The sequence below is a fragment of the Oncorhynchus tshawytscha genome, linkage group LG05 (assembly GCF_018296145.1).
Source record: "Oncorhynchus tshawytscha isolate Ot180627B linkage group LG05, Otsh_v2.0, whole genome shotgun sequence".
NCBI classification, from domain to species: domain Eukaryota; kingdom Metazoa; phylum Chordata; class Actinopteri; order Salmoniformes; family Salmonidae; genus Oncorhynchus; species Oncorhynchus tshawytscha.
This window is the reverse complement of record NC_056433.1, coordinates 70,772,900-70,800,251: the sequence shown is the minus strand read 5'-3', so window position 1 is coordinate 70,800,251 and position 27,352 is coordinate 70,772,900. Positions and strand designations below refer to the sequence as shown.

General features: G+C 43.0%; 1 protein-coding gene across 3 annotated transcripts in view; it reads left to right on the top strand.

Annotated features, from left to right (window-relative positions):
* Positions 1–27,352, top strand: part of trappc8 (trafficking protein particle complex subunit 8) — a 74,818-nt gene that overhangs the window by 37,628 nt on the left and 9,838 nt on the right. For all 3 annotated transcript variants that reach the window (XM_024422211.2, XM_024422210.2, XM_042322314.1), the window contains 7 exons: positions 11,699–11,874; positions 12,092–12,166; positions 13,673–13,799; positions 13,919–14,076; positions 16,815–17,284; positions 22,199–22,346; positions 25,176–25,272. In XM_024422211.2, coding sequence (XP_024277979.1) covers positions 11,699–11,874; positions 12,092–12,166; positions 13,673–13,799; positions 13,919–14,076; positions 16,815–17,284; positions 22,199–22,346; positions 25,176–25,272 — 1,251 coding nt within the window. The remainder of the gene's footprint in view (positions 1–11,698; positions 11,875–12,091; positions 12,167–13,672; positions 13,800–13,918; positions 14,077–16,814; positions 17,285–22,198; positions 22,347–25,175; positions 25,273–27,352) is intronic.

Here is a 27,352-nt window from a genome sequence, read left to right as displayed (position 1 = left end):
TGCATGGAAATATCGATAAACTTCTCCTTAATGCAACTTCTCCTTAATGTCAGATTTCAAAAAGGCTTTACGGCGAAAGCACAACTTATGATTATGTTAGGTCAGCACCTGCTTACTTACAAGCCCTTAACTCTTCTTGATCTGCACTGTTGGTTAAGAAAATATTTACAAAGTTAATAAAAAGTAATAATAATTAACACGATAAGAATAACAATAACGAGGCCACTCTGCAAATTTCTTGTTCACAAACTATAGTTTTGGCAAGTCGGTTAGGACATCTACTTTGTGCACGACACAAGTAAATTTCCAACAATTGTTTACAGACAGATTATTTCACTCATAATTCACTGTGTCACAATTCCAGTGGGTCAGAAGTTTACATACAGCAAGTTGACTGTGCCTTTAACCTCTTGAATCTAGGGGGCACTATTTTCATTTTTGGAAAAATAACGTGCCCAAAGTAAACGGCCTATTTCTCAGGACCAGATGCTAGATTATGCATATAATTGACAGCTTAGGATAGAAAACACTCTAAAGTTTCCAACTGTAAAAATATTGTCTGTGAGTATAACAGAACTGATATTGCAGGCGAAAGCCTAAGAAAAATCCAATCAGGAAGTGACTCATGTTTTGAAACCGTTGTGTTCCTATGCACCCCTATTGGCCTTTGAAAGGGATATCAACCAGATTCCTTTTTCTACGTATTCCCTAAGGTGTCTACAGCATTTTGACGTAGTTTCACGCCTTTATGTTGAAGAATGAGCGTAAACGACTACATTGCGTAAATGGCCAGCTGAGGGCTCTCAGAGTGATTCTTGCGTAAAAGACAGTGTCATTTTTCCTCTCGCTCCTACTGAAAAGCCAATTGTCCCGGTTGATATATTATCGAATAGATATTTGAAAAACACCTTGAGGATTGATTATAAAAAACATTTGCCATGTTTCTGTCGACATTATGGATATAAGTTGGATTTTTTTTTCGGCGTTGTCGTGACCGCTATTTCTGGTGGATTTCTCAACATAACGTGACCAACAAACGGAGGTATTTAGGGTATAAAAATAATCTTTATGGAATAAAAGGAACATTTGCTGTCAAACTGGGAGTCTCGTGAGTGAAAACACCCGAAGCTCATCAATGGTAAATTAATAATTTGATTGCTTTTCTGATTTTCGTGACCAAGCTTCCTGCTGCTAGCTGGACATAATGCTATGCTAGGCTATCGATAAACTTACACAAACGCTTGTCTTGCTTTGGCTGTAAAGCATCATTTCAAAATCTGAGATGACAGAGTGATTAACAAAAGGCTAAGCTGTGTTTCACTATATTTCACTTGTGATTTCATGAATATGAATATTTTCTAGTAATATTTTTTGACCGTTGCGCTATGCTAATTAGTGTAGTTGATGACATTTCTCCTGGATCCGAGATGGGTAGTTCCAAGATTTTAAACAGCTTGGAAAATTCCAGAAATTTATGTCATGGCTTTAGAAGCTTCTGATAGGACAATTGACATAATTTGAGTCAATTGGAGGTGTACCTGTGGATGTATTTCAAGGCCTACCTTCAAATGCAGTGCCTCTTTGCTTGACATCATGGGAAAATCAAAAAAAATCAGCCAAAAATTGTAGACCTCAAGTCTGGTTCATCCTTGGGAGCAATTTCCATAAACCTGAAGGTACCACGTTCATCTGTACAAACAATAGTACGCAAGTTTAAACACCATGCCGTCATACCGCTCTGGAAGGAGATGCGTTCTGTCTCCTAGAGATGAACGTACTTTGATGCGAAAAGTGCAAATCAATCCCAGAACAACGACAAAGGACCTTGTGAAGATGCTGGAGGAAACAGGTACAAAAGTATCTATATCCACAGTAAAACGAGTCCTATAATGACAGAACCTGAATGGCCGCTCAGCAAGGAAGAAGCCACTGCTCCAAAACCTTCATAAAAAAGCCAGACGACGGTTTGCAACTGCACATTGGGACAAAGCTCCTGCTTTTTGGAGAAACATCCTCTGGTCTGATGAAACAAAAATAGAACTGTTTGGCCAAAATGACTATCGTTATGTTTGGAGGAAAAAGGGGGAGGCTTGCAAACCGAAGAACATCATCCCAACCGTGAAGCACGGGGGTGGCAGCATCATGTTGTGGGGGTGCTTTGCTTCAGGAGAGACTGGTGCACTTCACAAAATATATGGCATCATGAGGAAAGAAAATTGTGGATATATTGAAACAACATCAATCAGGAAGTTAAAGCTTGGTCGCAAATGGGTCTTCCAAATCAAATCAAATTTATTTATATAGCCCTTCGTACATCAGCTGATATCTCAAAGTGCTGTACAGAAACCCAGCCTAAAACCCCAAACAGCAAGCAATGCAGGTGTAGAAGCACTGTGGCTAGGAAAAACTCCCTAGAAAGGCCGAAACCTAGAGAGGAACCAGGCTATGTGGGGTGGCCAGTCCTCTTCTGGCTGTGCCGGGTGGAGATTATAACAGAACATGGCCAAGATGTTCAAATGTTCATAAATGACCAGCATGGTTCAATAATAATAAGGCAGAACAGTTGTAACTGGAGCAGCAGAACGGCCAGGTGGACTGGGGACAGCAAGGAGTCATCATGTCAGGTAGTCCTGAGGCATGGTCCTAGGGCTCAGGTCCTCTGAGAGAGAGAATATGAGAGAGCACTTCTATTCGGTGTCCTGTGTGAATTTGACAGAAGTACTCCAGATATAACAAACTGACCCTAGCCCCCCGACACAAACTACTGCAGCATAAATACTGGAGGCTGAGACAGGATGGGTCAGGTGACACTGTGGCCCCATCCGAGGACACCCCCGGACAGGGCCAAACAGGAAGGATATAACCCTACCCACTTTGCCAAAGCACCAGCCCCCACACCTCTAGAGGGATATCTTCAACCACCAACTTACCATCCTGAAACAAGGCCGAGTATAGCCCACAAAGATCTCCGCCACGGCACAACACAAGGGGGGGCGCCAACCCAGACAGGAAGATCACATCAGTGACTCAAGCCACTCAAGTGACGCACCCCTCCTAGGGAAGGTATGAAAGAGCCCCAGTAAGCCAGTGACTCAGCCCCTGTAATAGGGTTAGAGGCAGAGAATCCCAGTGGAAAGAGGGGAACCGGCCAGGCAGAAGACAGCAAGGGCGGTTCGTTGCTCCAGAGCCTTTCCATTCACCTTACCTCTCCTGGGCCAGACTACACTCAATCATATGACCCACTGGGCCTCCCGGATGGCGCAGTGGTTAAGGGCGCTGTACTGCAGTGCTAGCTGTGCCACCAGAGACTCTGGGTTCGTGACCAGGCTCTGTCGCAAATTTCTGCGACCGGGAGGTCGTTGGGGCGACGCACAATTTGCCTAGCGTCGTCCGGGTTAGGGAGGGCTTGGTCGGTAGGGATATCCTTGTCTCATCGCGCACCAGCGACTCCTGTGGCGGGCCGGGCGCAGTGCACGCTAACTAAGGTTGCCAGGTGCACGGTGTTTCCTCCGACACATTGGTGCGGCTGGCTTCCGGTTTGGATACGCAATGTGTTAAGAAGCAGTGCGGCTTGGTTGGGTTGTGTTTCGGGGGACGCATGACTTTCAACCTTCGTCTCTCCCGAGCCCGTACGGGAGCTGTAGCGATGAGACAAGATAGTAGCTACTAAACAATTGGATACCACGAAATTGGGGTTAAAAAGGGGTAAAAAAATAAAAATAATTAACAAACAAAAAATCATATGACCCACTGAAGAGATGAGTCTTCAGTAAAGACGAGCAAACCCGTATCCGGGAGCGCAATCATAGCCTCAAAGCATTAGCATAACCCAGCGGACATAAATACCCCTAGAAATTTTTCCTATTCATGAAAATCACAAATGAAATGAAATAAATATATTCAAACACAAGCTTAGCCTTTTGTTAACAACACTGTCATCTCAGATTTTCAAAATATGCGTTACAGCCAACGCTAGACAAGCATTTGTGTAAGTTTATCATGGCGTAATGCTATGCTAGGCTCTGCTGGCAGCAGGCAACATTTTCACGAAAATAAGAAAAGCAACCAAATGAAATCATTTACCATTGAAGAACTTCAGATGCTTTCACTCAGGAGACTCCCAGTTAGATAGCAAATGTTCCTTTTTTCCAAAAATATTATTTTTGTAGGAGAAATAGCTCCCGTTTCTTCATCATGCATGGCTGAGAAATCGACCGGAAAATGCTACAACTATAACACCAAACTTTTTTTCAAAATTAGAGACACGGCAAACGTTGTTTAGGATCCATCCTCAAGGTGTTTTTAACATATATATTCGATAATATATCCGTCGGGGCAATTGGTTTCTCATAAGAAGCGATTGGAAAAATGGCTACCTCAGTTTTTTACGTGAGATTTTCTGCGGGAGACACCATGTGACCACATGCTTTATATGTTCCCTTACAGCCATTCTTCAATGGAAATACCTAAAGACGTCACAATGCTGTAGACACCTTGGGGAAAACGTGGAAAACGTAAGCTCATTCGTAGCTCATTCACAGCCATATAAGTAGTCATTGGCATGAGGCGGTTTCAAAAAATGCGTCACTTCTTGGTTGGATTTTTATCTGGGTTTCGCCTGTAACATCAGTTCTGTGGCACTCACAGACAATATCTTTGCAGTTTTGGAAACATCAGTGTCTTCTATCCAAAGCTGTCAATTATATGCATAGTCGCATCTTTTCGTGACAAAATATCTTGTTTAAAACGGGAACTTTTTTCATCCAAAAATTAAAATAGCTCCCCCTAAATCCAAGAGGTTAAAGGTTGAGACAGTCTGCGTCTCTCACATGGGTAGGCAGACCATTCCATAAAAATGGAGCTGTATAGGAGAAAGCCCTGCCTCCGGCTGTAGAAATTCTGGGGACAATTAGGAGGCCTGCGTCTTGTGACCGTAGAGTACCTGTAGGTATGTACGGCAGGACCAAATCAGATAGATAGGTAGGAGCAAGCCCATGTAATGCTTTGTAGGTTAGCAGTAAAACCTTGGAATCAGCCCTTGCCTTAACAGGAAGCCAGTGTAGGGAGGCTAGCACTGGAGTAATATGATCAAATATTTTGGTTCTAGTCAGGATTCTAGCAGCCATATTTAGCACTAGCTGAAGTTTATTTAGTGCTTTAGCCGGAAAGTAGAGCATTGTAGTAGTCTAACCTAGAAGTAACAAAAGTATGGATTCATTTTTGGATTTTGGATTTTTGCAATGTTACGTAGATGGAAAGAAGCTGTCCTTGAAACAGTCTTGATATGTTCGTCAAGAGAGATCAGGATCCAGAGTAACGCCAAGTCAGTTTTATTTGAGACGACTGTACAACCATCAAGATTAATTGTCAGATTCAACAGAAGATCTCTTTGTTTCTTGGGACCTAGAACAAGCATCTCTGTTTTGTCCGAGTTTAAAAGTAGAACGTTTACAGCCATCCACTTCCTTATGTCTGAAACGGACTTCTAGCGAGGGCAATTTTGGGGCTTCACCATGTTTCATGGAAATGTACAACTGCGTGTCATCCGCATAGCAGTGAAAGTTAACATTGTTTTCGATTGACATCCCCAAGAGGTAAAATATAGTGAAAACAATAGTGGTCCTAAAACGGAACTTTGAGGAACACCGAAATTTACAGTTGATTTGTCAGAGGACAAACCATTCACAGAGACAAACTGATATCTTTCCGACAGATAAGATCTAAACCAGGCCAGAACTTGTCCGTGTAGACCAATTTGGGTTTCCAATCTCTCCAAAAGAATATGTTGATCGATGGTATCAAAAGCAGCTCTAAGGTCTAGGAGCACGAGGACAGATGCAGAGCCTCAGTCTGATGCCATTAAAAGGTAATTTACCACCTTCACAAGTGCAGTCTCAGTGCTATGATGGGGTCTAAAACCAGACTGAAGCATTTCGTATACATTTTTTGTCTTCAGGAAGGCAGTGAGTTGCTGCGCAACATCCTTTTCTAAACATTTTGAGAGGAATGGAAGATTAAATATAGGACAATAGTTTTTGTTTTCTGGGTCAAGGTTTGGCTTTTTCAAGAGAGGCTTTATTACTGCCACTTTTAGTGAGTTTGGTACACATCCGGTGGATATTATGTTCAACACAGAATGGCCAAGCACAGGAAGCAGCTCTTTCAGTAGTTTAGTTGAAATAGGGTCCAGTATGCAGCTTGAAGGTTTAGAGGCCATGATTATTTTCATCATTGTGTCAAGAGATATAGTACTAAAACACTTGAGCGTCTCTCTTGATCCTAGGTCCTGGCAGAGTTGTGCAGACTCAGGACAACTGAGCTTTGGAGGAATACGCAGATTTAAAGAGGAGTCCGTAACTTGCTTTCTAATAATCATGATCTTTTCCTCAAAGAAGTTCATGAATTTATTACTGCTGAAGTGAAAGCCATCCTCACTTGGGGAATGCTGCTTTTTAGTTAGCTTTGCGACAGTATCAAAAAGGAATTTCGGATTGTTCTTATTTTCCTCAATTAAGTTGGAAAAATAGGATGATCGAGCAGCAGTGAGGGCTCTTCGATACTGCACGGTACTGTCTTTCCAAGCTTGTCGGAAGTCTTCCAGTTTAGTGTGGCGCCATTTCCGTTCCAATTTTCTGGAAGCTTGCTTCAGAGCTCGGGTATATTCTGTATACCAGGGAGCTAGTTTCTTATGAGAAATGTTTTTAGTTTTTTGGGGTGCAACTGCATCTAGGGTATTGTGCAAGGTTAAATTGAGTTCCTCAGTTAGTTGGTTAACTGATTGTTGTCCTCTGATGTCCTTGGGTAGGCAGAGGGAGTCTGGAAGGGCATCAAGGAATCTTTGTTGTCTGTGAATTTATAGCACGACTTTTGATGCTCCTTGGTTGGGGTCTGAGCAGATTATTTGTTGCAATTGCAAATGGAATAAAATGGTGGTCCGATAGTCCAGGATTATGAGGAAAAACATCATGATCCACAACATTTATTCCATGGGACAAAACTAGGTCCAGAGTATGACTGTGACAGTGAGTAGGTCCAGAGACATGTTGGACAAAACCCACTGAGTCGATGATGGCTCCGAAAGCCTTTTGGAGTGGGTCTGTGGACTTTTCCACGTGAATATTAAAGTCACCAAAAATTAAAATATTATCTGCTATGACTATGCTATGTCTGATAGGAATTCAGGGACCTCAATGAGGAACGCTGTATATGGCTCAGGAGGCCTGTAAACAGTAGCTATAAAAAGTGATTGAGTAGGCTGCATAGATTTCATGACTAGAAGCTCAAAAGACGAAAACTTCTTTTTTTTCTTCTTTGTAAATTGATATTTGCTATTGTGAATGTTAGCAACACCTCCGCCTTTGCGGGATGCACGGGGGATATGGTCACTAGTGTAGCCAGGAGGTGAGGCCTCATTTAACACAGTAAATTCATCAGGCTTAAGCCATGTTTCAGTCAGGCCAATCACGTCAAGATTATGATTAGTTAATTGACTATAACTGCCTTTGAAGTAAGGGATCTAACATTAAGTAGCCCTATTTTGAGATGTGAGGTATCACAATCTCTTTCAGTAATGGCAGGAATGGAGGAGGTCTTTATCCTAGTGAGATTGGTAAGGCGAACACCGCCATGTTTAATTTTGCCCAACCTATGTCGAGGCACAGACACTGTCTCATTGGGGATTGCTGAGCTGACTACACTGACTGTGCTAGTGGCAGACTCCACTTAGCTGGCAGGCTGGCTAACACCCTGCTGCCTGGCCTGCACCCTATTTCATTGTGGAGCAAGAGGAGTTAGAGGCCTGTCTATGTTGGTAGATAAGAGATCTTGTACGAGATCGTCAGTTTCTTGGCAATTTCTCACATAGAATAGCCTAAATTTCTCAGAACAAGAATAGACTGATATGTTTCAAAAAGGAAGTTAATTGTTTCTGGCCATTTTGAGCCTGTAATCGAGCCCACAAATGCTGACACTTCAGATGCTCAACTTGTCTAAAGAAGGCCAGTTTTATTGCTTCTTTAATCAGAACAGTTTTCAGCTGTGCTAGCATAATTGCAAAAGGGTTTTCTAATGATCAATTGGCCTTTTAAAATTATAAACTTGGATTAGCTAACACAGCGTTCCATTGGAACACAGGAGTGACGGTTGCTGATAATGGGCCTCTGTACGCCTATGTAGATATTCCATTCAAAACCAGCTGTATCCAGCTACAATAGTTATTTACAGCATTAATAATGTCTACACTGTATTTTGATCAATTTGATGTGCTTTTCTTTCAAAAACAAGGACATTTCTAATTGACCCCAAACTATTGAGCGGTAGTGTATATACATGTGACGTGACTATCATTAATGTGATGACTGCTATTCGTCTAATAATTACCTTATTATAAGACCTTATTAAACACGTAAATACATGCATTACGCTTCTTACCCATAAGAGTGGCAGTTCGGGGCAAGGTATTATGGCTAAACTAAGCGTAGTTTACAAATGTATCCAGGTGTTGTTTTTCTCTCGCTCGCTCTCTCGCTCTCGTCATATTGTGTTGGTCTGCGAGGGACCTGTTGTCATGGTACTAAGTTTCTAGTCAATAACCTATACAGTGTGTATATATTAAGTTATCATTTAGCTTGTTAGTAAATAAATGACCAAATCAATTTCTGTGGTACGGAATGATCAGTGAGACCCGAGTCTACAACATTCAGAATAAGACTGATATGAGGAAATTATTAAATTGATGACTGCCATTATATCTATATACTCAAGTTAATTTGAGAAACGTTACCTCTTAAAAGGTTAGGGTGCATTATTTCTACCTTTTGATAAAAAGCGTGCAAAATTTCAACGTCCTGCTACTCATGCCAGGAATATAGTATATGCATATGATTAGTATGTGTGGATAGAAAACACTCTGAAGTTTCTAAAACTGGTTCAATCATGTCTGACTATAACAGAACTTGTGTAGCAGGCAAAACCCCAAGAAAAAACTGTTCAGAAAAAAAAAAAAAAAAAAAAAAAAAAAATCCCTCTGGCAGTTCCCTGTATTGTCTGTCAAGGGAAATTAGATAGCGCCCAGTTTACAGTTCCTACAACTTCCACAGGATGTCACCAGTCTTTGGAATTGGGTTGAAGTTAATCTTTGGTGAAATGAAGAAGAGGCACTTCCTGGCAGAGGTTACACTGTGGATAGTTATGAAAGAGAGAAAATCGAGCATGTATTGTTGACTTGCTGCTATTGAATACAGATCGCCCCTTCAACAATTTGATCGATTATTAACGTTTACAAATACCTAAAGTTGGATTACAAAAGTAGTTTGAAATATTTTGGCAAAGCTTATAGGCAACTTTTGAAATGTTTTGTCAAGACATGGTGTTTTGGATCGCTGTTTTTTTCTGGATCAGACTGGCTTTATAAATGGACATTTTGGGTATACATGGACGGAATTAATCGGAAAAAAAGGACCAATTGTGATGTTTATGGGACATATTGGAGTGCCAACAAAGAAGCTCGTCAAAGGTAATGCATGTTTTATATTTTATTTCAGTGTTTTGTGTAGCGCCGGCTACGCTAATTCTTTTGTTTACATCTCGTTCAGGTGGTTCGGGGGGGTGCATGCTATCAGATAATAGCTTCTCATGCTTTCGCCGAAAAGCGTTTTTAAAATCTGACATGTTGGCTGGATTCACAACGAGTGTAGCTTTAATTGAGTACCCTGCATGTGTGATTTAATGAAAGTTTGAGTTTTATCGCGTACTATTTGAATTTGGCGCTCTGCATTTCCCCAGGCTATTGGCCACAAGAGACGCTAGCGTCTCCATATCCCTAAGAGGTTATTAACTTCTTAGGGAAGCCAGTGAAAATGCAGAGCGCCAAATTCAAATAAATTACTATAAAAATCAAACTTTCATGAAATCACACGTAAGATACCAAATTAAAGCTACACTTGTTGTGAATCCAGCCAACATGTCAGATTTCAAAAAGGCTTTTTGGCGAAAGCAAACGATGCTATTATCTGAGGATAGCACCTCCGTAAACAAAGAGAAAAGCATATTTCAACCCTGCAGGCGCGACACAAAACGCAGAAATAAAAATATAATTCATGCCTTTGACGAGCTTCTTTTGTTGGCGCTCTAATATTTCCCATAAACATCACAAATGGTCCATTTGTTCGATTAATTCCGTCAAATCATATCCAAAATGTCAATTTATTTGGCGTGTTTGATCCAGAAAAACACCGGTTCCAACTTGCGCAACGTGACTACAAAATATCTCAAAAGTTACCTGTAAACTTTGCAAAAACATTTCAAACTACTTTTGTAATACAACTTTAGGTATTTTTTTTGTAAATATTCGATAAAATTGAAGACTGGATGGTCTGTGTTCAATACAGGAGGATAACAAACTGTAGCTAGGTTTCTGGTCACGCGCCTCTATCTAACAGTACACTACAAGTGACCCTCGTTCTGAACAGGGCTACTTCATTACACAAAGGAAAAACCTCAAACAATTTCTAAAGACTGGTGGATTCTCAATGAAAACCCATTGAAAAGAGTGACCTCAAAAAAAAAAAAAAAAAAAAAAAAAATCTATATGGTTTGTCCTCTGGGTTTCGCCTGCTAAATAAGTTATATTATACTCATAGACATGATTCAAACAGTTTTAGAAACTTCAGAGTGTTTTCTATCCAAATAATATGCATATCTTATCTTCTGGGGATGAGTAGCAGGCAGTTGAATTTGGGCATACATTTCAACTGGAAGTGAAAATACTGCCCCTTGTCACCAAGAGGTTAAATAAAGGTATAATAAAAAATAAAAAATTGAAGGGCTGTTTTCTCGTCTCCAAACTCTGCAGCATTGTCCTCAACACCAATATGGGTAACTTTGCTATTAGGCATAGAGCAACATGGTCTAGGGAAAGGCGCCAATTCAACAGCACGCTGGTGTTTCAGAACCGTGGACAACCACTGTTATCCAACGCGGGAGAAAGCACATTTGTTATAAAATAATATTTGTATTAGTGTTGCACCATTGTTCTTACGAAATATAACCATACACAATTTCGGTAGCACATGTCTTGGACTCCGCAATGGATTATGCATTATTCAATGGATTAGTCCACTCAGACCGGTGTCTTGTGCACAAGTAACTTTTTTCCCCTTTTTTTTCTTGCCTAATGGAATCTCGGTCAACCAACACCCTATCAGCCAAACAATCGACCAGTTGACTAAATGGGGTCAGCCCTAGTATGTGTGCCATTCAGAGGGTGAATGGGTAAGACAAACGATTTAAGTGCCTTTGAACGAGTTATGGTAGTAGGTGCCAGGCGCACCGGTTTGTGTGTCAAGAACTGAGAGAGGGGTTTTTCATGCTCAACAGTTTCCCAGGTCTATCAAGAATGGTCCACCACCCAAAGGACATCCAGCCAACTTCACACAACTGTGGGAAGCAATGGAGTCAACATGGGCCAGCATCCCTGTGGAATGCTTTGGACACTTTGTAGTCCATGCCCCAACGAATTGAGGCTGTTCTGAGGGTCATAAAATGATGCAACTCAATATTAGGAAGGTTTTCTTAATCTTTGTGTACTCCGTGTACTGCATATTACATATGGTTTTGAATTCACTATACTTAGATATCCTCACATTTCTTTGGTTGTGTTTGTCCTCATCCTGGTGTCTCTCTTTCTGCTCCTATGTAGAACCCATCATAGTTGAGGTGGTGTTCCGGAACCCTCTAAAGGTTCCGCTGGTTCTCTCAGACCTCTCGCTGCTCTGGAAGTTCACGCTCAAAGACTTCTCTCGACCACAACCGCAGGACATCATGGTTGGAGACGCTGTCACCATCACCAATGAGAAGGAGGCCATCGCTCCCAGGGTAAGAAAGGGAAAGGGGGATACCTAGTCAATTGTACACCTGAATGCCTTCAACTCAAATGTGTCTTCCGCATTTAACCCAACTCATCTGAATCAGAGCAACTGTTGGTGTTACCTTCGCTCTGTGAGGCTACAGTGCTGTAAGAGCAGTTACTTTTCATTCAACTCATCACATTCAACTCGTTAACCTCTCATTTTTACAACCGGTCTCGTTACAGACAGTGCAGAAAGATGGCATCATCACCACAGAAGTCATCCCAGAGTTCTTCATGAGTCCCGAGGAGACAAGAGTGGTAAGCGGTGGCATCTTTTCTGATTTTATGCAGTTCTTGGTCTCGCTCTCTTACCATTTTTTTTTCTTTCTCTGCCTCTTATTTTCTGTGACTTCTCTCTAACTCTGTTCAATCTCTCTCTTTCTCTCCCCCTCGCTCATCATTGTCATGTGATGTATATGACTCTTCTTTCTGATACAGTTGAAGTCGGAAGTTTACATACACTTAGGTTGGGGTCATTAACTCGTTTTTCAACCACAACCACTATAGTTTTGGCAAGTCGGTTAGGACATCTACTTTGTGCATGACACAAGTCATTTTTCCAACAATTGCTTACAGACAGATTATTTCACTTATAATTCACTATCACAATTCCAGTGGGTCAGAAGTTTACATACACTCAGTTGACTGTGCCTTTAAACAGCTTGGACAATTCCAGTAAATGATGTCATAGCCTATCAGAAGCTTCTAAAGCCAATTGACATCATTTGAGTCAATTGGAGGTGTACCTGTGGATGTATTTCAAGGCCTACCTTCAAACTCAGTGCCTCTTTGCATGACATCATGGGACAATCAAAAGAAATCAGCCAAGACCTCAGAAAAAATATTGTAGACCTCCACAAGTCTGGTTCATCCTTGGGAGCAATTTCCATAAACCTGAAGGTACCACCTGCATCTGTACAAACAATAGTACGCAAGTATAAACACCATGGGACCACGCAGCTGTCATACTGCTCAGGAAGGAGACTCATTCTGTCTTCTAGAGATGAATGTACTTTGGTGCGAAAAGTGCAAATCAATCCCAGAACAACAGCAAAGGACCTTGTGAAGATGCTGGAGGAAACGGGTACAAAAGGATTTATATCCACAGTAAAACGAGTCCTATGTCGACACAACCTGAATGGCTACTCAGCAAGGAAGAAGCCACTGCTCCAAAACCGCCATAAAAAAGCCAGACTACGGTTTGCAACTGCACATGTGGACAAAGATCGTACTTTTTGGAGAAATGTCCTCTGGTCTGATGAAACAAAAATAGAATGGTTTGGCCATAATAACCATCGTTATGTTTGGAGGAGAAAGAGGGAGACTTGCATGCCGAAGAACCACCACCACCACGAAGAACTACCATCCCAACCATGAAGCACAGGGGTGGCAGCATCATGTTGTGAGGGTGCTTTGCTGCAGAAGGGACTGGTGCACTTCACAAAATAGATGGCATCATGAGGCAGGAAAATGATGTGGATATATTGAAGCATCATCTCAAGACATCAGTCAGGAAGTTAAAGCTTGGTTCCAAATGGGTCTTCCAAATGGACAATGACCCCAAGCATAAAATTTGAAATAAATAATTCTCTCTTCTATTATTTTGACATTTCACATTCTTAAAATAAAGTGGTGCTCCTAACTGGCAGGGAATTGTTACTAGGATTAAATGTCAGGAATTGTGAAAACTTGAGTTTAAATGCATTTGGCTAAGGTGTATGTACATTTCTGACTTCAACTGTATTTTCCCTCCTCTCCTGGCAGGCTCGTCTGAAGCTGCTTCCTCGCCAGACTGGTCAGCTCACCATCCTGGGTCTAGTTTATAACCTGGCCTCCACCTCTTCTACTGGAGACTCTACTATTAACAGCAACAGTTTCTCGCAGAACCAAGGTAACACATACACATGGTCATGCAGTCTCTCTCACACACACACACTGTAAAACCAGTGCTATAAACTTGTTTTGGTCCTTCTCACCCGACCTTTGTTGTGGTTGCGGTACTCTCTAAAGGTCCCTCAGCGACTGCGGGGACATCGGTTCGTGGTCGACAGGACCTAGAGATTCAGGGACCGCGGTTAAACCAGAGCAAGGAGGAGAAGACCTCTGTCAGCCACGGTCCTGACCGACGTCTTGACCCCACCATCACCCCTCCCATGCCCCTGCTGGAGGTACTGACTCAACACTGTCCACTACCCCTTACCCAGAAATGAGCTTCAGTGTTTTTTTTGTCATTTTGAAACTAAACTATTCAATGAATCCAGGTCTAATGAATGTCATTTGACCCAATATTATGGCCATAGATGAGCAAATTAACCCTGATATGTATCAAACTACATTTTAAAACAGTTTAGATGTAATTGTAAAAAGTCTATGGTTTTGCGTAAGGCAGATTTAAGATATTCTTCTGCTTTTTAATATGGTGTTTTATTTTTGATATTTGGGGTTCAAGCAGCGAGGCTGGGGAAACCTTGTATTTCTTGGTGTTCATTATTTACCTTCTGCCAAATGGGTGGAAAAAAAATCTAATTCCAGCGAGATGGTAAAGCCCAGGAGGGTGCAACTTTACATGATGATCAAGGCCCATATGTCACATCCTCTTATGCCCTGCCAATTGGCCACATGGTGGCTCAATAACAAGCCATCATATTGTAACAAAACTTGGTACACATGTTCCAAACACCGCCAAGACTCAACATTATGCAAGCACTTTCAGATTGGCCATAGGGTGGCGCTATAACCGGCACATATTTATCTCTTGACCTGTTTGGCACACATGCTCAGATATGAGACTAGCCAGAAAGGAAGAGGCGCAAATCTGTCTTCTTCAGCAGGAGGCGTTGTTTAGTTTCTTTCGCTCACCAATCAGTTTTTTTTATGTAGGTCAAAGTGTTTCGAATTTGGTCAACAAAACATTTAATGGCTTATTTGCTACGTGAGGTTTATTTGAGTGTACTGATATAAGTAGGACATGTAACATTCCAGCCAATTTATAATTAAAAAAATAGCCCTTTATATTGCTATGCATATTCATGACATGAGGTAAGTAGCATAGCATCTCTCTTCATAGCATACAGGCGATTGACGTCAACAACTCTAATCGAATATTAAAAAATGTATTAAAATAATGTATCCACTATCCAAAGTAAGGAATAGACAGGCACTTGTGAGCCCTCCGTGCTGCTTTGTGGACAACAACTCCTATTGTTAGCTGTAAACTATGGTTAAGTTTGACTGCATGGTGGACAGGAAAAACCATTCACACAAGCTCATTGGCTCATAACGGCCATATTGTTTGCGCTAGTCCTGGAAAATAGAAGGGTACATAGACTCTATATACCATATTTGGTGCCAATCGGCGCAACGGTTGTAGAGAAGGCATTTGAAAGTAGTCAACATCATTGAAAATGGTCCAAAATACATCAAAAGCATATTGCATGATTTGTTTGATGTTGAGTTCTATTATTTGTAAAGCATGATATGGAGTACATAATTAGCTCATCCTAGGGCAATTTGTCCTGCTGGTGGTGCTATGGGACCAAAGCTTGAACCCCGGGCATTGCTTCTTGCAGCTAGCTATATTTATTTTAGTTGTTCTAAAAGAAACAACAAGCGCTATGATGAAACTGGCTCTCATGAGGTCTGCCACAGGAAAGAAAGACCCAGAGTTTGCTCTGCTGCAGAGTATAAGTTCATTCGCGTTACCAGCCTCAGAAATTGCAGCCCAAAGAAATGCTTCAGTGTTCAAGTAACAGATACATCTCAACATCAACTGTTCAGAAGAGACAGCCTCATTCACGCAGTCATGGTCGAATTGCTGCAAAGAAACCACTACTAAAGGACACCAACCGCTGTGTCTTTGTGAGACGCAGAGTAGTTGTGGTTCCGACCGTGAAGCATGGAGAAGGAGATGTGATGTGTGGGGGTGCTTTGGTGGTGACACTGTCTGTGAATTATTTAGAATTCAAGGCACACTTAACCAGCATGGCTACCACAGCATTCTGCAGCGATACGCCATCCCATCTGGTTTGCACTTAGTGGGACAATAATTTTGTTTTTCAACAGGACATTGACCCAAAACACCTCCAGGATGTGTAAGGGCTCTTTGTCCCAGAAGGAGAGTGATGGAGTGCTGCATCAGATGATATGGCCTCCAAAATCACCCGATCTCAACCCAATTTGAGATGGTTTGGGATGAGTTGGAGCGCAGAGTGAAGAAAAGGCAGCCAATAGGTGCTCAGCATAACCCCTTAAAGAGTGTTGGAAAAGCATTCCAGGTGAAGCTAGTTGAGAGAATGCCAAGAGAGTGCAAAGCTGTCATCAAGGCAAAGGGTGGCTACTTTGAAGAATCTTTAACACTTTTTTGGTTACTAGATGATTCGATATGTATTATTTCATAGTTTGGATGTCTTTACTATTATTCTACAATGTAGAAAATAGTAAAAATAAAGAAACATTTTGAATGAGTAGGTGTGTCTAAACGTTTGACTGGTGCTATATACATTTTTTGTTTAGGTGTATATGTCTCTTTGGTCCATGCACATACATAAACGGTTCCATACATAGTCGTGGAAATAAAATGGGGGTGGTTTCTAACTATTCCATCTTTAAGGATTTCATCTACTTGTTTACAGTTTTTAAACTGTTTTTGTTGTTTTAGCATTTTAGATTGAACTGGACAGTATGGGAGTAATTCAGACTAGTATATATTTAAAAATGACTTGCAGCCAACAGTTTCTGATTTATATTTGCCTGTCTTTCTCCTGAGGAAGACCACTACACTGGAGTAGGTTGCACAATAACTAACCTCTCTCTATCTGTCCCCATGTCTCCGTCACCATCTCTCTCTCCCCTCCTCTCTGTCTCTCTGTCTGCTGTAATTCTACTTTTTTTTTTTTTACCCTTCCAGGTATTCTTCCTCCAGTTCCCTACTGCCCTGCTATGCGGTGAAATCAGGAAGGCCTACGTAGAATTCTGTAATGTGAGTCACGTTCCCCTGTGCGGCCTGCGGGTGGCGTCCACGCACCCAGACTTCTTTACCTTCGGAAGCTCCTCCCTAGCCACACCCCTCACCCCCCTCAGCCCCACCTCCTTTGAGAACTGTTCTGCCTACAAGACCCTGGCCACACCCCCAGGAGCCACGCCTGGGTCGGTAACCGCGGTAACGCTGGTGTCGGCGGCTGACTTTGGGTCGGGAGGAGGAGGAGTGTTTGGTACGGGGGGTAAAAGGGTAGCAGAGATGCCTCTAGGAGAGGGAACGCTAACGCCTGGAGAATCTACCCAGCTCCCCCTGTGGCTAAGAGGACCAGACCAGGAAGGAGTCCATGAGATCAACTTCCTGTTCTACTACGAGGGCGCCGAGAAAGGAGGAAAGATCAGGTGGGGAGAGCAGTCTGGTATTCTAACTACACACTTCGCAAGTCAAGATCAGGTAGGGGAGAGTTATTCAAGAGAGAACTCGGTACACACTACACAAGCCACATTACATCAGCCATTGAAGTATGGGAGAGAGAACCCTGTTGTAATCAGGTACTGGAGAGAGAGAGCACCCTGTTGTAATCAGGTACTGGAGAGAGAGAGCGCACCCTGTTGTAATCAGGTACTGGAGAGAGAGAGAGCGCACCCTGTTGTAATCAGGTACTGGAGAGAGAGAGAGAGAGAGCGCACCCTGTTGTAATCAGGTACTGGAGAGAGAGAGAGAGAGCGCACCCTGTTGTAGTCAGGTACTGGAGAGAGAGAGCGCACCCTGTTGTAATCAGGTAGTGGAGAGAGAGAGAGAGAGCGCACCCTGTTGTAATCAGGTAGTGGAGAGAGAGAGAGAGAGCGCACCCTGTTGTAATCAGGTAGTGGAGAGAGAGAGAGAGCACCCTGTTGTAATCAGGTAGTAGAGAGAGAGAGAGCACCCTGTTGTAATCAGGTAGTGTAGAGAGAGAGAGCGCACCCTGTTGTAATCAGGTAGTGTAGAGAGAGAGAGCGCACCCTGTTGTAATCAGGTAGTGTAGAGAGAGAGAGAGCACCCTGTTGTAATCAGGTAGTGTAGAGAGAGAGAGAGAGAGCACCCTATTGTAATCAGGTAGTGTAGAGAGAGCGCACCCTGTTGTAATCAGGTAGTGGAGAGAGCGAGACCACCCTGTTATAACAGGGTGCTCCTTCTCTCTCCACTACATGTTTAACAGGGTGTGCTCTCTCTCCCCAACCTGATTATAACAGGGTGCGCTCTCTCCCTCTCAGCTACCTGATTATAACAGGGTGCGCTCTCTCCCTCTCCGCTACCTGATTATAACAGGGTGCGCTCTCAAAATCAAATCAAATCAAATCAAATCAAATTTTATTTGTCACATACACATGGTTAGCAGATGTTAATGCGAGTGTAGCGAAATGCTTGTGCTTCTAGTTCCGACAATGCAGTAATAACGAGCAAGTAATCTAACTAACAATTCCAAAAAACCTACTGTCATACACAGTGTAAGGGGATAAAGAATATGTACATAAGGATATATGAATGAGTGATGGTACAGAGCAGCATAGGCAAGATACAGTAGATGATATCGAGTACAGTATATACATATGAGATGAGTATGTAAACCAAGTGGCATAGTTAAAGTGGCTAGTGATACATGTATTACATAAGGATGCAGTCGATGATATAGAGTACAGTATATACGTATGCATATGAGATGAACAATGTAGGGTAAGTAACATTATATAAGGTAGCATTGTTTAAAGTGGCTAGTGATATATTTACATCATTTCCCATCGATTCCCATGATTAAAGTGGCTGGAGTAGAGTCAGTGTCATTGACAGTGTGTTGGCAGTAGCCACTCAATGTTAGTGGTGGCTGTTTAACAGTCTGATGGCCTTGAGATAGAAGCTGTTTTTCAGTCTCTCGGTCCCAGCTTTGATGCACCTGTACTGACCTCGCCTTCTGGATGGCAGCGGGGTGAACAGGCAGTGGCTCGGGTGGTTGATGTCCTTGATGATCTTTATGGCCTTCCTGTAGCATCGGGTGGTGTAGGTGTCCTGGAGGGCAGGTAGTTTGCCCCCGGTGATGCGTTGTGCAGACCTCACTACCCTCTGGAGAGCCTTACGGTTGAGGGCGGTGCAGTTGCCATACCAGGCGGTGATACAGCCCGCCAGGATGCTCTCGATTGTGCATCTGTAGAAGTTTGTGAGTGCTTTTGGTGACAAGCCGAATTTCTTCAGCCTCCTGAGGTTGAAGAGGCGCTGCTGCGCCTTCCTCACGATGCTGTCTGTGTGAGTGGACCAATTCAGTTTGTCTGTGATGTGTATGCCGAGGAACTTAAAACTTGCTACCCTCTCCACTACTGTTCCATCGATGTGGATGGGGGTGTTCCCTCTGCTGTTTCCTGAAGTCCACAATCATCTCCTTAGTTTTATTGACGTTGAGTGTGAGGTTATTTTCCTGACACCACACTCCGAGGGCCCTCACCTCCTCCCTGTAGGCCGTCTCGTCGTTGTTGGTAATCAAGCCTACCACTGTTGTGTCGTCCGCAAACTTGATGATTGAGTTGGAGGCGTGCATGGCCACGCAGTCGTGGGTGAACAGGGAGTACAGGAGAGGGCTCAGAACGCACCCTTGTGGGGCCCCAGTGTTGAGGATCAGCGGGGAGGAGATGTTGTTGCCTACCCTCACCACCTGGGGGCGGCCCGTCAGGAAGTCCAGTACCCAGTTGCACAGGGCGGGGTCGAGACCCAGGGTCTCGAGCTTGATGACGAGCTTGGAGGGTACTATGGTGTTGAATGCCGAGCTGTAGTCGATGAACAGCATTCTCACATAGGTATTCCTCTTGTCCAGATGGGTTAGGGCAGTGAGCAGTGTGGTTGAGATTGCATCGTCTGTGGACCTATTTGGGCGGTAAGCAAATTGGAGTGGGTCAAGGGTGTCAGGTAGGGTGGAGGTGATATGGTCCTTGACTAGTCTCTCAAAGCACTTCATGATGACGGATGTGAGTGCTACGGGCGGTAGTCGTTTAGCTCAGTTACCTTAGCTTTCTTGGGAACAGGAACAATGGTGGCCCTCTTGAAGCATGTGGGAACAGCAGACTGGTATAGGGATTGATTGAATATGTCCGTAAACACACCGGCCAGCTGGTCTGCGCATGCTCTGAGGGCGCGGCTGGGGATGCCGTCTGGGCCTGCAGCCTTGCGAGGGTTAACACGTTTAAATGTCTTACTCACTTCGGCTGCAGTGAAGGAGAGACCGCATGTTTCCGTTGCAGGCCGTGTCAGTGGCACTGTATTGTCCTCAAAGCGGGCAAAAAGTTATTTAGTCTGCCTGGGAGCAAGACATCCTGGTCCGTGACTGGGCTGGGTTTCTTCCTGTAGTCCGTGATTGACTGTAGACCCTGCCACATACCTCTTGTGTCTGAGCCGTTGAATTGAGATTCTACTTTGTCTCTGTACTGGCGCTTAGCTTGTTTGATAGCCTTGCGGAGGGAATAGCTGCACTGTTTGTATTCAGCCATGTTACCAGACACCTTGCCCTGATTAAAAGCAGTGGTTCGTGCCTTCAGTTTCACACGAATGCTGCCATCAATCCACGGTTTCTGGTTAGGGAATGTTTTAATCGTTGCTATGGGAACGACATCTTCAACGCATGTTCTAATGAACTCGCACACCGTATCAGCGTATTCGTCAATGTTGTTGTCTGACGCAATACGAAGCAATACGAAACTCTCCCTCTCCGCTACCTGATTATAACAGGGTGCGCTCTCTCCCTCTCCGCTACCTGATTATAACAGGGTGCGCTCCCTCCCTCTCAGCTACCTGATTATAACAGGGTGCACTCTCTCTCCACTACCTGATTAACAGGGTTCGCACTCTCTCCACTACCTGATTATAACAGGGTGCTCCTCTCTGATTATAATCATGTAGTGGAGAGAGAAGGAGCACCCTGTTATAATCGGGTTGGGGAGAGAGAGAGCGCACCCTGTTATAATCAGGTAGGGGAGAGCGAGCACCCTGTTATAATCAGGTAGGGGAGAGAGAAGGAGCACCCTGTTATAATCACATAAGGGAGAGTTCTCCAAGAGAAGCGTTTTACTCGCTACACATTAGGCCTACTAGAAGACTGCTTATCAGGTAGGAGAGAAGAGCTATTATATTCAGGTAGGGCTGTGGGAAAGCTGCCTGATGCAAGAAACTATTATCATTACGATAAAGAAAGAGAACAGAGGTGATCTAGTAAAAAAAAAAAATCATATCTACACACACAAGTGGAGATCAGGTAGGGAGAGAGAGAGAAGACTGGTATTCACCTACAACACACAAGCCAAGTAGTGTGATGTGAAAGAGATTAGGGGAGCAAGAGCAGCCTTTTTATATTCAAGTAGGACCGAGGCATAAGGAGAGTTGAAAGTTATTCACTAGTACACGAACCAAAGCGTGAATCATGAGAGATTCCTCATTTATCTTCTTCAAAGGGAATACTATGATGTAAAGTATATTCATACTGATGTAACGTATATTTAATTAAATCAGTAAAAAAAAAAAAATTTAACCTTCATTTACTAGGCAAGTCAGTTAAGAACAAATTCTTACTTACAATGACTGCCTACAACAGCCAAACCCTAACCCGGACGATGCTGGTCCAATTGTGAGCCGCCCTATGGGACTCCCAATCACGGCCGGTTCTGATTACAGCCTGGAATCGAACCAGGGTCTGTAGTGACACCTTCAACACTGAGATGCAGATGTAGAATAAAAAATGGTTCCGGTACTTATTGTAGGTGTCGGCACCCCAAGTTGCACAGGCAGCTAAATTCTGATCTTTTGCTCCCTGTGTAAATGCAGCCTTAGTTATCCTGAATGTGCCCCTGAATGTTCGTCAGTCTCGCTTTAAATGACGGTGCTCACTGCTCAGCTCATTGTTGATAGAATGAGGTCAAATCAGGGCACTTTTGAGAACATATGCTCATGCTACTTAAGTTAATTTATTTTTCCCTTCATAGGGGCCTTTCAAATCTCACAGAATGTCCCTGATCATCTCTGTTTAAGTGAAATGGTGTAATTTAATTCAGGGACATTTTGGAGACGTGGTTTCTGTAGTTGAAACTATATAGAGCCTGTGGCATTACTTTAAGCACCACCTTTATAAAAGTTACAAATGCATGACAAGAACATATTTATATTACTCAATCTCTCATTACTTTCATCTGTTTCTTTCTCTACCCTCTCTCCATCTCCTACCTGCCTCTTGTCTCCTCTTTCTCTCTATTGCTCCCTCTCCTTTCCCTTGCTCCCCAATCACCCTCCATCTCCCCCTCCCTCAGTCACAGGGTGCTGCGTCACACAGTATTTATCTGTGCCAGTCGTTCTCTGTCGGTCCGGGCCACCGCCTGCCGTAGTAACACACTGCCCGAGGAGGAGGGGAGGAATGGCAGCATGCTGGTCTTTGTTGATGTGGAGAACATCAACACAGTGAGCTCAACACACGTGTCAACACGATACTCATATACCACTTAATCACTCTGTCAAGCTGACATTTGATGGAACATTGTTATTCATGGTCACATGCATTCAGGCCCTCTTGGCTCCACAGAAATGTTGCTGTTTTAAGCTAGTTTCCTACAATTGTACACATTTTGTCATGGGGATGAGGAAAGATTTGCATTTAAAGCACATTTTCTGCAATTGTACACATTTTGCCATGGCTTTTTTGTCACATGCGCAGATTACAACAGGTGTTACCGTGAAATGCTTACTTACAAGCCCTTAACCAAAAATTCAGTTTTAAGAACATAGTTAAGAAAATATTTACTAAAACTAAAGTTTAAAAAAAAGAACGATAGCGAGGCTATATTTAGGGGGTAACGGTACAGAGTCAATGTGCGGGGGTACAGGATAGTTGAGGTAATTTGTACATGTACAGTGGTTGCGCTACTAAAGGTTTTGTGATTATGCTGCGGTACTTAGAGGTAATTTGTGGTTTAGTACGGTACCCTGCGTCTCCACTTCATTGCTCCAGTCCAGTGCAAGGGGGAGTTAGAGCACTGATTATGCTTTTGGGTCCTACTGTGTCTCTAACTGACAATTAATGTGTGACATAAACCTAAATAGAAACTGATAATTGTTCAGACTAATTGTGCTTTCGCTGTAAAGCATAATTTCAAAATCTGAGATGACAGTTGGATTAACAAAAGGCTAAGCTGTGTTTTGCAATATTGCACTTGTGATTTCATGAATATGAATATTTTCTAGTAATATTATTTGACAGTGGCGCTATGCTATTCAGCGTTGCTGATGACAATTATACCGGATCCGGGATGGGTGGTTCAGAGAGGTTAAGAACAAATAATAATTTACAAGGACAGGCTACTCCTTCCTCCCCGTCGGGGAATTGAAACCTGGTCTCCCGCGTGCCCGCACGACACAGGGATTATTTAGCTAAATAGCCCAGTACTGTAGCCTGCCTACTCCCGACCGTCACGTTGTACAGCGCCATATTTTCCGTTCCATCCTAACGGAAATTCAGAGGGTTTTTAATTTTTCTTGGTAGAGAAACACCATAATATTAAGCAAATTAATTGAGCAAATTTTCTTAATCAGTCCCATATACTATGTTCTTACAAAAAAGGTTTTAAATGCTCTAGTACAGCAACTATTGAAGGCTATCAAATGCTTCTCAAAGATGCCCTCTGGTGGTAAAACTAGCACTAACTAGCATTAATGGTACCAGTGGTTGGCACTTAAATAACGTGCCATAGAATTCTGCGGCACTACGCAAGCTGTGCTGCAGTTCGTTGCAACTTTTAAAGGACAAACCACTGTAGGTAGGTGGTAAAGTAACTGAATACATAATAAACAGAGTAGCAGCAATGTAAAAACAAAGTGGGGTGGTGTCAATGCAAGTGGCCATCTGATTAATTGTTCAGCAGTCTTATGGCTTGGGGATAGAAGCTGTTAAGAAGCCTTTTGGACCTAGACTTGGTGCTCCGGTATCACTTGTCGTGCTGTAGCAGAGAGACCAGTCTATGACTTGTGACTGGAGTCTGACAACAAAAAAATCTCCCTCTGACACTGCCTTGTATAGAGGGCCTCTGGCAGGAAGCTTGGCCCCAGTGATGTACTGGGCCGTACGCACTACCCTCTGTAGCGATTTACTGTCGGATGCCAAGCAGTTGCCATACCAGGCGGTGATGCAACCAGTCAGCATACCCTCGATGGTGCAGCGGTAGAACTCTTTGAGCATCTGGGGAGCCATGCCAAATCTTTTCCGTCTCCTGAGGGGGAATAGGCGTTGTCGTGTCATCTGTGTTTGAACCATGGTAGTTTGTTGGTGGTGTGGACACCAAGGACCTTGAAGCTCTCAACCCGCTCCACTACAGCCCAGTCGATAAGAATGGGGGCGTGTTTGGCCTTTTCTTGTCGTCCACGAGCAGTTCTTTTTGTGTTGCTCATGTTGAGGGAGATGTTGTTGTCTTGGCACCACACTGCCAGGTCTCTGATCTCCTCCCGATTTGTGTTTCAATGATGGTGTTGGAGTTGTGCTTGGCCACACAGTCGTGGGTGAACAGGGAGTACAGGAGGGGCCTAAGCACGTACCCCTGAAGGGCCCCTGTGTTGAGGATCAGCATGACAGATGTTGTTGCCTACCCTTACCACCTAGGGGCCACTCATCAGGAAGTCCAGGATCCAGTTGCAGAGGGAGGGTTTTAGTCCCAGGGTCCTTAGCTTAGCTTTGGTCACTATGGTGTTGAACACTGAGCTGTCGTCAATGAACAGCATTCTCACATAGGTGTTCCTTTTGTCCACGTGGGAAAGGGCAGTGTGGAGTGCAATTGAGAATGTGTCATCTTTGGATCTGATGGTGCGGTTTGCGAATTGGAGTGGGTCTTGGGTTTCCAGGATGATGTTGTGAGCCATGACTTCATGGCTACCGAACATTCTATACATCTTATGCTATCTGAGTGACTCAAACATCAAAACAAAATCATTGGGGTCCCCGTGCGATGACATTTTTAGAATTTTATATTCTCCCTGACTGTCTTATTTTTATTTGGGTGATTGTTAGTTCTCAAAGATGACCTTATTATAAAATATATAGGTCCATTATCTTCTCTACATACTTTATCTGGTATATGGTATAACTTTACACTGAAAATTATTTACCATCCCGAAAAGTATTTTCAAAAATAAAAACATTTGCCCATCGCTGCTAAATGAATAGAGGGGAAACACTGCAGTATGTAGACTTTAAAAGTTGTTAAAAAGTTCCACTCTCTCTCTTGCACTCTCTCTCTTCCACAGAGTGAGGCTGGGGTGCGTGAGTTCCACATTGCACAGGTCTCTAGCAGCAGTAAACAGTGGAGACTACACAAGTGTATAAACCCAGCAGAAAACAAAGGTTTGTCCCTCTGCTCTCCGTAACCCTCTCAGATAGCACTACAATAGTTTTAAACTCATTTACTCGATAACTGTTTGACTTTTTGGTGTCAGGTTTTGATTTGTACATTTACATTCAGGCTTTTTAAGTTGCTGAGGAGTCTGCATCCCTAGGTGATATGCAATGTAGCAGTCCTACGCAGAAGAATTGCCAGCCCGCGATGGCTTTAAACAGATCAAATGTTCCCTCTACTGTGGAACTTGGGATTGAATCAACATTAGTCCATTTCAATGCAACAAACCAAATTTAAATTCAAGACCGAGTTGTTGATTTTGTTGTAGGCTGAGGAGCTCATCAGAGTAGCCTATTTCATGAGCACAAGCATTTTTTCCATCTGTGTTCGGAGAGAAGCATAGATGTGCATTTGAGATCACAGAGGGTCTAGCCCAGTTACAGCACATTTTGAGGGAGTGATTGCTTCCTACAAGAGCACAAAACTTGTACATATCTAATTGTCTTTGAAAAGCAAGTCAAGTACAGAGTTTTTTAAAGGGGCAGTGTCCTGTTTTGAGACGAGCTTCAATTTTTCAAATACTACCCTCTGCAAGTCACCTATTTGGCCATTTGTGTTACATATAATTTATTTTTTAAAGTGATTTGAGCTTTCGGACAAGTAAAACATCTGTCCCAAAATGGTTGTCATAATGTGCATAACGTTTTTTTAAAGTCTCACAGAATAAAAAATCAAGTTTCCGCTCACAAGTCCTGAAAGTGCTGAAAAATATTAGAGGGAACGGTGTCTCTGTGAAAACAAAGTAATTTCCAGTTGAGCTATTTGGCGTCTATTTGATGACTTTGGTGTATTGGGTTGTGTTCCTTAGATGTTGTGTTCATTAGATATATGCCTTTTGGTGGTTAGATCAGTGCGGTTCACCTGTTTGAAGAGGTAAGCTTGGGTTATCTAGCCTAGTTCAGTTGGTAGGGTAGGCTACTGAATCTTGTATGCTGCTAAGTCACAGTGCATTTGACATTTAAGTCATTTAGCAGACACTTTTATCCAGTGCGGCTTACAATTGGTGGCTTTTCATATTGTATTTATAGCTATGGGACCGCCCTTCGCAGTTCATACAGTGTTAAATGCTTTCATTCAGATCTTGTTATTCAGCTTTTTCAGCTCTGCCAGGCTGGGTAGATGATCCCTGTGGGAACTAGCTTTGTGACTGAAGACCAGTGGTGTGGCTGGTGGCCAGGACACACAGCCGAGGGCAGAATTATCTTTTAGCCGCTCCCTAGAGCAGTGTGAGATATGGGTAGTTCCAATAATCACACACACACCACCGGGGGGAACTTTTGCATGTAGGTCACTTTGTAGGTCACTTTGTAGGTCACTTTGTTCTTGTTCGCTCTGTAATCAAATATGGAAATGTGGTGATTATAGAGTTGGCAGTGACCAGGACAGAGTGGCAAAGAGACCACCCCACACCCTTATATGCTATTTTATTCAATCCTGTCCTATTTGGTCTCTCCCTGTCTGACTCGTGTGCTGCTGATGATTATAGAGAGATGGTACTGTATATATGCCAAAATGGTCTCTTATCCCTTTCTCCCTCTTTCCATCTCTCTTCCCCTCTCTGTTCCACTGATTGATCATACTAGTTCACAGCCTGAGGCTAGTGTTAGTTGCCTACAAACAGTTTTCCATCTCCTGTAATAACAATACATTAAGCTACATCAGGGTTTCCTTCTCCTGTAATAGTAACAACTGTTTTTTGATCACACACATCTTTGAGTTTAGAACACTGATCACACTCACTATCTGCTTAGAACACTGAGCTGCAGCTGGCCCATAGTAATAAGTAAGCTGAAGAGAACATCCAGGGTCTCTCCAATGTGTTAGAAAGTCAGATGGCCTTTAGAGAGGTGTTGTGTTTGTATATGTTTTACTATACTTGTGAGTACCAGAAGTCGACAAAAGAATATTAAACTAACTACAATTCTGAGAAGTGTGGCCATTTAGCCAGTCCTCACTTGTAAAATTGCTATTTTAGGCTTAGGTGTTAGAGTTGGGGGCTAGAGTTAGGGGTTCGGTTCAGATGGAGAC